The sequence below is a fragment of the Topomyia yanbarensis genome, chromosome 3 (assembly GCF_030247195.1).
Source record: "Topomyia yanbarensis strain Yona2022 chromosome 3, ASM3024719v1, whole genome shotgun sequence".
Taxonomy (NCBI): Eukaryota; Metazoa; Arthropoda; class Insecta; order Diptera; family Culicidae; genus Topomyia; species Topomyia yanbarensis.
The window spans coordinates 267,383,730-267,398,846 of NC_080672.1; the positions used below are offsets into that span (position 1 = coordinate 267,383,730).

The window sequence follows — 15,117 nt, forward strand, 5'->3', positions numbered from 1 at the left end:
TTCAGCCCATCCCGCACAGAGCCGTCAAAATGGTGCAGCAAATGAACAATAAAATAATGAAAAGTTTATATAAAGGTCCACTACATGTTTGTTCCTATGATTATTCGTATTGGGTTGCTTGACGAGAGCAGTTGGTGGGGGAAAGCCGGGATGTTAATTTTGGTTAAGCCATTAGAAGTCGGACGGAAAGGAAAGGCTCATGCACGCCACGAGAACGAGCGACAAGCGATAGTAGTGCATATTAGCGAAAGCGTTACGTACATTTTGAACCTTATTAACTTTTCTTCTACAAAACGGATTGCCAATCTTGTTTCATAAATCGGAAGGAAAACGTTCAATGCTTGCTACCGATGCGTTCTTTGCTATATAAAATTTGTTTAAATAGTTCGAAAACTACTTTAAATGAAATCAACATTAATGATAAAACCTATAAATAGGGGTGTCGCAGCTTTTCTCTAAGCCAGACGTGTGTAAGACGCAGTGCATAACAGACGTGCGTGGTCGTGAGAAGCTGCATCGAACGACCAATCAAATCAGCTACCATCGGAGAGAAGAAGAAAAACGTTGGTGGAGGTGGTGGCGGTGAGAAGTCCAAAAAGCCAAAGGCTAAGAAACGCAGTCACTGAAAAGGCGGTAGTAACTGCCACTAAAAATGCCACCAAAACATCGAAGGCTGCAAAGCGTACTCATTCGGTGTGAGCTGCGAAAGGGGAAAGATCGTATGGATGTACGCAGTAAAAACAATCGTCGGCAAGGTTTGAATTATTTTAAAAGATTCCCGTCTTGTATCAACATAGTTATCTACAAACCGTCCTTATTAGGACGAATACAAAATGGAAAAAGAATTTAATTAGAAAGTTTCTTTTATTAACTGGTATTAAGTTTGCGCTTGGTAATTCTGTACTTTTACCAGTGAATCATAAGAAAATGTTTTTCTAATTTACAAACCCGAAGGTTTTTGCAAATCCTTCCAAGAAAATCAGTGAATGTGCCAACTCTGCCACTAAGCGAAAGCTACACCAAAACGAATGATGAAAATATTTTCATTTATCGAACAAAAGGACGTCCTTCCATCTGCATTGTAAAGTCAATAAATAGGAACACCATGATGAAAACCGTGCTCATTCGGTGTGAGCTGCGAAAGGGGAAAGATCGTACGGATGTACGCAGTAAAAACAATCGTCGGCAAGGTTTGAATTGTTTTAAAAGATTCCCGTCTTGTATCAACATAGTTATCCACAAACCGTCCTTATTAGGACGAAGACAAAATGGAAAAAGAATTTAATTAGAAAGTTTCTTTTATTAACTAGTATTAAGTTTGCACTTGGTAATTCTGTACTTTTACCAGTGAATCAGAAAATGTTTTTCTTATCTACAAACCCGAAGGTTTTTGCAAATCCTTCCAAAAAAATCAGTGAATGTGGCAACTCTACCACTAAGCGAAAGCTACACCAAAACGAATGATGAAAAGATGGGTTGGTAATGTATATGACATAACAGGGGTGTCGTGACCACACTTCGAAGTTATTTCAAATCTTGCAAAGCATAAATTGACATAATTTCAATGATTGTTCCTTTATGAATGAAATGACAAATTTTCAGGTCAACGCGGCAATAACTTTGCAATTTATAGAACAATTTTATATTTTTAGTTATCATATATTAACTGTCATCTCTTCCAAACAACTTAACCCTCTGCTGCCAACCACGTGGTTTTGCAGGGTTAAGGAGAATCATTGTAAAATGTCCAATACATGATTTTATGTTGTTACCTCCACTAAAACCACTTCAGAACACTCCCACCTGTCATACATGTACATTGTCTGCATGTTGAAATCATTATATGAAATTATTGACCTGTATTCAACGCGGAGAACTCGGTAATAAAATTGTTTTGCTGAATATACTAACGAACGGGATCCCCAGGAAAATTTCGCTGAGCCCGGTGAATCGAACTTAATGCGCAAAATTTAGCCATTTGAAGGAGATACAAGCAGAATTTTAAGAATATGACCATCGCGGTTATGTCCCGGACATTACCCGCCCCTAGTTTTTCGCTAAGCGTGTTCATTTCTGTACGGAAAAGATTCCGATGGTTGTTTCGAGAGATTTTAACATTGATATTTCAAAGCAAGAAAATTGTTCATTTCATGAATGAATGTCTCAACGAGCTTAGAATCCAGCGCATCCCCTATCAACGCAGACGCCAACAACAAAGGTTCTTTTCAGATCCACCATAATTATTATAAAGAATAACTTGAAACATTCCCACATATTTCATTGAGTATCATTCGATTTGAATTACAAGTCAAACGAGTAGTCACGACACTCCGGTTATGTCCTAGACATTACCCACCCATCTTTTTCTTTTTCAAAATTTTAGAACTCGAATAATGATTTATTTTCCTGTATATAGTTGTCATGTGATGTATAATAATAAAATGTAATATATGCATTTAAAAGCTTTTAATGAATATAAACAACGCACACATTCTCGTGATTCATGATTGAGAAAGGCACAATTGCACCGCTAGGTGGATTAAAACAGGTTTTTCATCTTTCTTTTACTATTTTGAGAGACATTTTGGCACTTATTCTAGATATCGCCAGTCAAAAGCTAAATTTACACAACCCTTTTAGATATATTTGATTTCAATACCATTTCTTCAACCCGTGAATTAATTTGGATAATTCCGCCAAGAATACAGCTAGCTCTATTTTTTCACGTTCTTCCGTTTGATAGGATGAAGAGAAAGCAACATTTATACAGGTCATGCTCGATTATCTGGCGATTCAATTATCCGTGATTAGATTATCCGGGAAAAAAGATTTGATTATCCGGGTGTTTCGAAAAAAAAAATTAAATTACTGCCAAATCTGATAAAGGGCGAACATGAAATTATTGCGACACCGAAAATGTCATGCCAATTTTCTTATAATGTTTAAAATCAAACCAAAATTTTAGGGTAGTTTCATACATATATTTACTTCAAAAATCAAAAGAAAAGTTAATCGATGGAGCCTTGAGTGTAAAATTGAACGCATTTTCGCTTGATGCCCTCCATCAAAGTCTTTACAGTGTCATCCGGTATCAGTTTCTCAGTTTTTTTTCCATTTTCTTAACATGTCCTTCTCGTCTTTGACTGTCTTCTTGCTCTTCCGAAGTTCCCGCTTCATCATTGCCCAGTACTGCTCCACCGGGCGCAGCTCCGGACAGTTTGGCGGATTCATGTCCTTTGGAACAAAATGGACAGAATTGGCCTCATACCACTCTAAGACACTTTTAGAATAGTGGCATGATGCCAAATCTGGCCAAATTAGCGGAGCTTTGTCGTGCTGCTGCAAGAACGGCAAAAGACGCTTCTCGAGGCACTCAGATTTGTAGATCTCGCCATTTACTGTGCCCTTTGTCACGAAGGGCTCACTTCTCAGTCCGCAAGAGCAGATGGCCTGCCAAATGAGATATTTGGAGGCGAACTTCGACATTTTCTTCTTCTTTAATTTGTCGTCCACATAGAACTTGCTCTTGCTGGTGAAAAACTCCAATCCCGGAATTTGCTTAAAATCGGCTTTTATATACGTTTCGTCGTCCATCATACAGCAGCCATATTTTGTCAGCATATTCTCGTAGAGCTTCCGTGCCCGAGTTTTAGCCGTCGATTGTTGCCGCTCATCGCGGTTTGGGAAGTTCTGTATCTTGTATGTATGTAGTCCAGCTCTCTTCTTTGCATTCTGGACGTAGCTCTGCGACATGCCGATCTTTTTAGCCAAATCACGGCTTGAGACGTTGGGATTTGCTTTAATCATCCGCTTCACCTTTCCCTCCGTCTTTTTGTTCTCCGGTCCCGGTTTTCTTCCAGCTCCTTTGCCGTGGTCCAACGACAACCGCTTCAACACTCTGGAGACGGTTGAATGGTGAATGTTCAACATTTTTCCCAACTGCCGGTGCGACAGGTCAGGAAATTCCAGGTGTTTGGAAAGAATTTGTTCTCTCGACTCGCGTTGGTTCACATCCATTTTCGTTGAATCGAAAAAAAAAACGACTTCGAGTTTGACAGCATGTAAACAATACACATCAATGAGAAAGTGTGTAAAATTTGGTTGATTTTTACCCAATGGTAAAAAAGGTAATGCCCTGTTGAATGTGTCGCAATAATTTCGTGTTCGGCCTTTAAATAGTGCTAATTCGGTCAGTGCAGCCAATAAAACATTTTCTGCAGGTCTAGGTTCCTCTCAAATTTTGGCCTATCTCAAAAAACTAGGCGTGGGCAATGTACAGGGCATAACCGCGGTGTTGACGTAGGACTCTTCGTTGGCGTATCAGATTATTAAAATTCTACTTGCATCGCTTTCCAACGGCTAAATTTACACATTAAGTTAGATTCATTGGGATCAGTAAAATGATTTGGACAGTATCCCGTCCGGTAATCGATTCAATAAAACAATTTTTTTATTACCGAGTTCAGTTTGCCAAAAATAGTTAAGGAATGCAGACTAGTTCAGTAATTCAAAAATTAAATTTGGCGAATGACTAGTAAAAGTATGTAGCATGTATTGGTCTGGATTTTTTAACAACTTGTTAACTTGTTCACAAAATAATTGTCCCGCGTGAACACCCGGTAATGTCCTGGACATTACGTACCCCAAGTTTTTGTAACAATTATAAGTGTAAAATTGTTTTCCTCAATTTGTACCGCATACTTACCAATTTTGCTAAATTGAAATTTGTATCACAGGTCAAACAGTTGGCTATATGGTGTGATGATAAAAGTAGATAACAATCTTTGCGAATATTATTGATACTCATGAAATCTAAAATCCAGTCTGTTGAAAAGATTTTGTTTCGGAGTTCAGAAACATGTTATAGAAAATCGGCCCTTTTGGGAACCCTGTCAACCTCCGAAAAAGAACACGCGAAAATCATCGAGGTGGAAGGTTGTTGCTAATTTATACCGAGTGTTGTAGTGGTAATATTGTGGAGACAACAAGTACCACGTTTTTGTACGTGGAGCTCGACTGTGCAAGTAATGTTGTGCACGTGTTTTATACGAATTAATGCGTACGATTGTACATAAAATTCGTGCTGAAACGAGCACAGCACAAGCATGATGTTCGATCAGGCAAGCTCAATCGCCTGTAGAACGGAACTGCTTAGCGTACCTCCACAGCCAATGTAGCCTAGCGTGCTTCCACAGTTAATGTGTAGGATTTATAGCCTGCCACACTAACTGTGGAAGCACGCCATGTAGTGCCCTGTCGTTTAACAGGCAACTGAGCTTGTCCGACCAATCATGTTCTTTAAATAGTCGATGATGACATCATTCATAGAAGGGTAGCGCGCTAGGTAAATAAAGCTGTCGTGCCGGACTTGGGAAGCGCTACCTTCTGAGAGCACATTCGTGGTATTTTGACTATATTATACATTATTTAAATTTTTAATTCCATAATATAAAAAATCTATGGGTTTTTCCATTGAAATCTGTTCTTAGAAGAATTTCTGTGCGATAAGTACAAAAATTTTGAAAATATATCTAGAGACAGCTGAATTATAAGCGTTTAAGACCTAACCACTTTTAGTTACATACCATTTTTGTTGAATTTGCAAAGTGCAATTCCCATATCGAAAACATAGACGTATTTCTACATGAAAAAAATTATGTATGGGTTATTTCACGCAAAGTGGCCAAAAAAACCAAAACTTGAAATCGATCTTCACTGATTGGAACCAATTGACGCTCCAATCGACTCAAAACTTTTTGAAGATTACGAAAAAGTTTGCAAAGGCGAAAAAGAAGGATTAGTTAATATTGATGCACAGACATTTAAAATTTTAATGCTTTTGAATACTTACGACAGATTTGCTTTTTTCACAATACTACTTAGTCAGCAATAAATTTCGATAACTACGAATATTTGGACTATAAATTTACTTCTGAAAAGGAAAAAATTTTAAATAAAAGAGGAAACAAAATATAAATACTGCAGACACAGGTGAGTTCCATAAATACTTTTATAGTGATGAATATCAACTGATCAGGAAAATTGGAAGAAATCCACAAACGGATCGATCCTCCTGTGTAAAAATAGAAGGTCTGTTCAATTGTAATTGAGATATCACTACTAAATTTGATATCAGTCCTACTAAATTTGACCAAATTCACATGGAGATTTCAAAATATCCAGCATTGTTATAAAGATACTGTAGGTATTTCAACTTTTCTGTTTTCTACAACGTGCCATCAATGAAATGCCAGACACGATTAAGCTATTTGTCAACACCCTATGCCGCAGCAGAAGGTACTTGACATGAAAATAGGAACAACCTCGTGATTTAAATACGCACCCTTGTAGGGTGACGAGCAAATGTTTGCTAGAATATTAAACATTGAAGTAAAATATTAACACGTTCCTGGGACTAGTATTTGGTGGCAGTTTGAAATATGCCACTTCGCACTCTGCCTGCAAATGTGCGCCCAGAATGTGGTTTTGTGGGATATTTAATTAATTCAGCATATAGAGAAACCACCAAACACTGACTGGATTCATCCGAATTTGTTTGCCGCGAAGTTCTATCGAATGTTGTATATGATTAAATTCTCTGCGGCATGGATGCATGTGTCCTGCTTTTTTGCAAAATGTTTCAGCACACGAAGCAAATACCCGTAAATGGTAACCCGACGACACAGTAACGAAAGCTTAAAGCTATAGGAGAAGATTAGATAAAACGCATCCCCGGGGCAAAATGTACTCCTTGCTTTTATAAATAGTTGCTGAAAAGTTCTAGATAAAGGTAACACCAGTCGGAAGTTCGTCATAGTAAACATACCCTGCCAAAGGATGACTACCGTATATCTATTGCAGCCCGAGATATAAACAAAAAACAATAACGTGCTCTTCTAATGTATCTATTATGGTTCGTGTTATTAGGACTTTTAGTTCACATAAATGCTTTTTAGATTGTTATATTGGTGTATTACTGTGCTATTATTACTGTTTGTCGTTATTCTATCGAAATATATGGTAAGATACACCTGAATAATTCACTTTTTACCAGATTGATCTCTTTGCTATATCGGTGGCAAAATACCCAAAATACCTTTTTTGATCTTGCTATTTTTTTAACTGAAAGCAGAAATGGTCGGTGTTAGGTCAGACCGGACTAAGTGGCAGTGCATTGATTTCGAGAAAAACGCGTTTAAAGCTTGAATCGCAGCATCCTTTACATTACAATTGGAAAATAATTTTTATCATAATTCTTGTTTATTGTTTCATATTTCAAATCTGGTAAAAGTGGAGTGTAGATTAAGAAATTCTTTATCCAGTGCTATCATTAACTCATTTTTTGATGTTTTGCGACTTGGTTCGGTCTTGGTCGTTCTGAAAAAGTGATAATTGCATAAGTGAAGGCGATTTATTGGTACACACGGACATGGTGGATAAGACGGACACTTTGCGTTTCTCACAAATTGCTTTCCAACACTAAGCATTGCATACATACAAAAAAATTGCAGGTCACCAGAAGCTGTTCATTTTACCACCACCACATGTTCATTTACCCCTACGCTATAAACATGTCTCATTTTTGGACGTGTTTTGAAATAAAGAATAATGTTTAAAAAAATATGTTTATGTCGATGTATTTTCACCAAATATGTGCAAAACATGTCTAACAAAAAACATGTAAGGTGATTGTAATATCTCATTCTCTTATTGATATGATGACAGGAGCGGATCCAGAAAAAAATTTTGGGAGGGGTCCGAAATTTTGATTTTAGAATGAACATTGTACAATACGTTATTCGTCAAAGACTCATTTAATGAAAATCAGTTTTGGTGATCAAATTCGGTTTAAAATGATTTTAGGTTTGAAACGAATATAAAATTGAAACAAATTAAAAATTTATCAGCAAGTTAAAAATTTTCGGAGAGGGGGGGGGGTCAGGACCCCCAGGACCCTCCCCCTGGATCCGCCACTGTATGATGATGATATAGGAACCCACCATCAGTGCATGGAATACTCCGGTGGCTGAAGATGCTTCTAACAGAATAGCATAGCATAGCATAGCACGGACACCTGCACAAATCGTAGATGGAGTTGCAGAATTGAGCATATCCACTGCCATATCAGACCTCGCCACGATCTACAATGACGTAGACCCGCTCAACTCCACACACCTAGCCACGTCCTTACAAGGGTTTTTATTTTATAATTGTCCTATCATCTACTTAAGGAAAACGCTCGGAACCGAAACAGTTTTCATAGATGACGGAGATATCAAAAGGCGAAAAAATGTTATTGCTTGATACAGGATATTTTAAATATTTGGAAAAGGTACATGAAACGGCCTCACCGGTATCCAGCATGCGAAGATCCTTTCGATATCCTATGTACTGTCAAAAACACGTTTCACGTTGCTTCCGGAACTTAGTTTGATGACCGGAACGCACCTTTCACTTGACTTCGTGCGAATCGTACTTCGATGAAACCGCATTAGGAATTGTAGGTTCTATTACTTAATCGGGACAACGACAAATGGTCCAATCGAAAAATCACAATTAAAAGACAATGACAACTAAATTTTTCACGGAGAGCTGCGATTGCTGCGATCTTGGCTGAAGAGGCTTTTAACAGCAAAGATAAAATTATGTTATCAACCGACATTCACATTAACGTTGTACGAAGTGCCAAAATGGGGCAGATCCATAAATAGAGGCATTTATGCGCTATTCGAATGGACAGAGAATCTCCTTCCAACGAAAAGATCCAGCCAGTTGCATAACTCAATATTTGTAATATCTCTTTCTCTTATTAGTTAGAAAATAATGACTTTGCTTAACGTGTTCATTTTACTACCAGTTTCCCTACCTTGCTGGCGAAACCCAACCGATCGACAACAGAGACCGGGAACGCGAAACAAGAAATGTGAACATCATTATAGGCTGGACTTATCTAAAAAGCAAGATGTGTAACTCCGTTACATATAAAAACAATTAAATAAATAGATAAATAATTAAATAAATAAATTAAATGTGTCTAAATGTTAATTTCTTAGACAGGTCGACCAATTGATAGAGTACCATTCTGATGGGTATGAATACGAGAATAAGAAGAAAACATCGATGCATACAACTTCCACTAAAACTTACCCCTAAAAATATTTTCACTCTAACCGCATAGCTTGGGAGATTCAGGCAAACGAACACGGTCGAAACTATTAGCAGCATCTTCGTGACCTTAATTTGAGAATTCGCTACACGACTTCTAGCTGGTGATAAAAACAACAAGATAATAATTATTATATGCATATATTTGGCAATCAGAAGAAAACTTTCATCAAACAAATCCATCCATTCGCAGTAACAAGATGGGTGTATAACATCCAATGACTTTTTCTCAAACATTCCGAACTTAATCTGTTAAGACTAATTTCAATCGTACAAATTCATAGTGGTAGTAGAGGGAAGCCCATATAAAACATAAAAATGACAGCTCCGAGCGAACCCAGAGCGACTCTGGCCTAAAACCGAAATCTGCATAGCAGCAAACAAATTTTTATTCACTCAATCACGACATTTCAAGTATTTTTAGATTTTAATGCAAACAAAACATGCGAAAAAAAAAACTTTCTTGTGCGCTTGGATAATGAAAATCGACTTCCCATCTGAGGATTTTTTACTGAATTCATTTTTTTTTTTAGAAGGTCACATCATTTTCACAGATATGACTGGACCAATTTGAATATGCTTAGTACCAAACGATGGACATTCCATAGGCTGCTATGACATTTCTTTCTGAACCGACTCCAATTTTTTGCAACCTATAATTTGACATTATTGGAAGCACTGACAAAATTGTAGAGAATTATCTTAACAAAAGCTCCGCACAAGAACTACAATAGCTCCATAGTTGTTAGACCAATTGATTACATATATTGAATTGTGGCTGGCTTTCCTCCAGGTTCCCTCTATGCCAATTTGTACGATTACAACGGAATGGAAAATTTACTCACTATAATGGTGAACCTGCTGAATCGGAATGTTTCCATTCAAAACCAACTGATTCGTTAAAGAATTATTGAGCTGGTGATGCTGTCGTCGAGATTCCCGGATATTACTGCCGAAACTGAAACAGAACGAAAAGGAGAAAAGTTTGAGTTTGGTTTCACGATAAGAAGGTGCCGGGTAATATTTTGAAACTAATCAAACTAATTCATTTGTTTATTTACCTCCGAGGCATAGTCATCGTTCTCCGTACACCGGCAAATTTCCACACGGTAAGTGCAGTGAAAGTGTTCAGAACCACAATAACAGTAAACGGAACCACGAACACCAAAATCGTGTCGAGATAGTTGAATACCGTCATCTGGTCCTAAAAATTGAAAAAGAAAAGAATAGACATAAAATAGGTCAGATAATGACGTTTGTTGTGTGTGTGTGTGTGTGGGGTTGAGAACAGCAAGTTTGCCAGGTCAGTGTCAGGTCCGTCCTTTCTCACCATTTCTTATTAACAGGTCTATAAATTCCGTCGAAGCCTACCAAAAGTCCTGGTTCAGAGAATATTCTTCCAGTATTTCTTGAAAAATCTATGGATATAATTCACAAAGACTTATTAGACATACCTAGATAAAACCTTATTCTTTGGCCGCACCTATAAACTGGAGAAATTTTAAAGTTATATTTATCCCAAAGACAGACAAAAAGACATGACACTACATAAGGCATATAGACCTATAAGTTTGATATCAACACTTCTAAAACTAATGGAAACGCTACTGGACTACTATATTTGAACGCAACACCTATCCAATGTTCCGCTCAACAAGTACCAGTTTGCGCACCATAAGGGCAAATCAACGGAAGCAGCTGACACTTATGATAAACACTCTCGATTACAAAGAAATTACAATTGGCGCATTTCTTGACACCAAAGGTACTTCTGGCAATACGTCCTACATATAAATTCAAAAGGTCCTGGAAAAAAGGAAGTATAAAATCCTGTAGTGGACTGGATTCATGCAATGCTCAAAAGTCAGATTGGGAGAAACGAAGGCAACTATTACAGTCAATAGAGGCTGTCGCCAAGGAAGGATGTTAGCACCCCTGGTTTAGTCGTTAGTAGTGGACGATCTTCTCAGTCACCTGGCATCAATGGGTTTCGAGATTGTATTCGGTATTGAGTGGTCGGATTCAAAATCTGATATTCACCATGACCTGAAGTTTCGAAAACTCAACGCGAATCCTTCAAAAACGACCATTCTACCGTTTTCCAATAGAAGGAAACTAAAGTTGATGCTCTAACTCTCAGTGGAAGTACAATTAACTACGCAGAAAAAGTGATACATGTATGAATAACCTTTAAAAAGGACATAATTACACGAATTAATTGTTTTTGTTGGAGCAAAATTTCAAATATTTCAACATTTTTCGCATTTTGGAAGATTTTTGTTAAATGTATTTTGATTTGAAATAAACTTAAAATCATTTTCTGTAATTTTTTTTTCCTTTTTTTTATTTCGACTATGTTAGTCACATTTTCTTTTTTACGTTTTAACGACATTCAATTAGCTAGAGATTACTGGGTAGGGAAAGTTATGAAACTTAGAGCCATAGTACTCAAGTGAGAGCAAGGATGTGCAGTAAACAGATCGGAAAACTAGAAGTGGCAGGGTCATTAGAACAGGCTTAATATCGTGCGGGCTTAATTTTTGCCTTCTGATAATGAGGGTCGAGCTTAGGCAGAATAACTACGAATCACCCGAGTTCACTATCATGTGTCCTTGATAAAGGTAGACGTATCTATCTTTACCGTGACAACCGGCGTCACCGGTTGCCGGGTTTGCCGGTTGTCACGGTAAAGATAGATACGTCTACCTTTATCAAGGACACATGATAGTGAACTCGGGTGATTCGTAGTTATTCTGCCTAAGCTCGACCCTCATTATCAGAAGGCAAAAATTAAGCCCGCACGATATTAAGCCTGTTCTAATGACCCTGCCACTTCTAGTTTTCCGATCTGTTTACTTCACATCCTTGCTCTCACTTGAGTACTATGGCTCTAAGTTTCATAACTTTCCCTACCCAGTAATCTCTAGCTAATTGAATGTCGTTAAAACGTAAAAAATAAAAAATAAAATTTCTGTAATAATATTACAGTTTTTTCTGACAAATACATAGTATGAAATTTAAAAACACGTATAAAGATGTCGTAAGAAAAACTTTTTTTACCGATAAGTTCTCCATCATGCGATCGCATTTACATTTTTTTTTGACTAAAATCGTAAATTTTTCGAAAAATGCTAAGATTTAATATGAGTTTGATACATTATCGAAAATTCAGAAACATAGGTAGTCTAACATATGTCATTCCAGTCTACACACAAGAAGAATCAACATGGAACAGTTTTCAAACCTCTATAGATTATTTTCTTGAGTAATATGTCAATGAAGTCAAAGATTGCGATCTTTTGAAGTAGGATAAATGTTCGAAAAAAAAATTCAACGCTCAAGATCACCTAATTCAATAATCCTTGACTTTGAAGGTTTGACAACTTCGAAAAGTTTTCCAACATAAAACAGCGCATACTTTAATACAACATTTTAGTGAGACGAATTTCGCGCAAAGTCCTATTCAGAGTTGGCAGCACCCTCTCAGATTCTAATGAAATTTTCTGTACATGAGAACTTTGTCACAAAAAGCCACTTTGCATATTTTGTTTTTCCAAAAATGATCTAGACTGTCTTTTGAAAAGGGCCAAACTTTTTTTACCATTTTTTTCCAAATGGCTATAGTCTAAAAATGACAAATCCTACAAAAAATGTTGTAGGAGTGGTTTTCACAAAATTAGTCAAATTTTCGAATAAAAATATTGAAAAAAATCTTCATTGACTCCTACACTGAAAAAATCGATTTTAAAAATTTAAAGTCGGTTTGAAAAAAACCCATTTTTGATTTGGATAAAATTTGGTACCAAGACCACCGACCGTCGGTTGTCACGGTAAAGATGGACACGTCTATCGTTACCAGGACACATGTTAGTGAACTCGGGTGATTCGTAGTTATACTGCCTAAGCTCGACCCTCATTAACAGAAGACAAAGATTAAGCCCGTACGATATTAAGCCTGTTCTAATGACCCTGCCACTCCTAGTTTTCCGATCTGTTTACTTCAGATCCTTGCTCTCACTTGAGTACTATGGCTCTAAATTTTCATAACTTTCCCTACCCAGTAATCTCTTGCTAATTGATTTGTCAATTGTTTATAAAATTTATCAGTTTTGAGAGGAACCAATGCACTACAGTCTTCAAGTCTTCCAGTCTTCCAGTCTTTTACTCTTCCAATCTTCCAGTCTTTTAGTCGTCCAATCTTCATTCAAGTTTGTTATGAATATATACCAAATTCGTTACTGATACTTTTTGCATGTATCAGACAACCAGCAGCTGGTAAAATGGATTCTGAGATGATTATGACTTTCATTGGTTTAGTTTTCGATAAAAATACACTTCAGTTTGGACAAGGAAAAGCTTTTTTCAAATAACTTTTTTTCCTTGAAAGCGCCCAACTTGAATTTTTGACGGTAGGTAGGGAACATGATTATCTATCTTGAAACAAAACTTCATCCAAATCAAAAATGGTTTTTTTTTGTAAATCGTCTTTAAATTTTTAAAATCGATTTTTTTCGGTGTAGGAGTCAATGAAGAATTTTTTCAGTATTTTTTTATTCGAAAATTTGACAAATTTTGTAAAAACCTACAATATTTTTTTGTAGGATTTGTCATTTTTAGACTATAGCCATTTGGAAAAAAATTGGTAAAAAAAAGTTTGGCCCTTTTCAAAAGACAGTCTAGATCATTTTTGAAAAAACAAAATATGCAAAGTGGCTTTTTGTGACAAAGTTCTCATGTACAGAAAATTTCATTAGAATCCGAGAGGGTGCTGTCAACTCTGAATAAGATTTGGCGCGAAATTCGTCTAACTCTTCAAAAATAGCAAAAGACTTGGTGCCTTCAGCAAAGTTGTTGATAATGTCATTTTAAACAATTTTGTTGAAAATATGAAGGCTACATGAATGCAGCATATCGAACTTAAATAAACATACTATATTTCTCCTTAGCGAAGAAAAATGTAGGTAAAACTATTTTTCTGCACTAAGGAGAAAATTGTTTAACCCTCAAGAAGGCAAGGGGTCTCAGAGGCCCGGCTAGTTACTTATAATTTGAAATTCAGATGATCGAGCGTTTTGGGGCCCTCGATTCTCTCACTGATACAACGACAAAAAGAGGCTCACGATTTCACTGAGTCTTAGGAGCGATGCTTCCTTAAGTCACAATTTTAGCTTGTTTTTCGAGGGTTAAAACAATCACTGCGAGTTGAGAACACAAAACCTATAACTAAATCAGTTATGTAATTTGCGTTTCGATTTCATCTCATCAGAATCCGACAGTACAGTGGCAGGACTAAGCTACCGCCGAATTGATGCTAGCTCCAAAAAACGGAAACACTCTTTGTGTTTCAGGGCAAACCCATTTAAATATGTGGGAACTTCTTTTTAAAGCCAGTTCTCTTAAATGTATTTTTTGTAAGATCCAGAGACTCATACCTTGAATGTAATGTAAATTTATTGTTTATTAACCGCAGAAAACATTTCTCAAATACAGTAATATAAGAATAACTTGTTTTAAAGATTTTCTACTACTATATTTCGATACTCTGAATATGTCTTCGAAAAAGTTGTTTGAAATAGCATTTTCGAAAACTTTGCTGGAGACATTAAGTCTCAACCCAAATTTGCGTGAAGAGTAAATTCTCTATAATTATTTATAGGAGGATTAACCGCCAAAATTATTTTATCAGAAGATGAGCAGTTTTACGTTTTGAAATTCTTCAATGTTACTTAACATTGAAATTCGACAGTTGCGAATGAATGTGATCGTTACTGTTGAAAATGTATCGAGCATTGATTTTACTTTTCTTCATTATTCAAGCTCACAACTTGGCAACGAGTCCTAGTACCTAGTACACGAAATTTTAGTACGCAATTAAATTCAGCACTCAAATATACATTATTAATAGCCATTTACTTGAAGTATATTGAAATATTTATTAATTCCAATCCTGCT

General features: G+C 36.6%; 1 protein-coding gene across 1 annotated transcript in view; it reads right to left on the reverse strand.

The window, feature by feature from the left end:
• LOC131689683 (cysteinyl leukotriene receptor 1-like) overlaps positions 1-15,117 on the reverse strand; it is a 94,645-nt gene that overhangs the window by 51,223 nt on the left and 28,305 nt on the right. The window contains exons 2-4 of the mRNA XM_058974936.1: positions 10,227-10,369; positions 10,011-10,123; positions 9,148-9,266 (exon numbers count right to left, since the gene is read on the reverse strand). Coding sequence (XP_058830919.1) covers positions 9,148-9,266; positions 10,011-10,123; positions 10,227-10,369 — 375 coding nt within the window. The remainder of the gene's footprint in view (positions 1-9,147; positions 9,267-10,010; positions 10,124-10,226; positions 10,370-15,117) is intronic.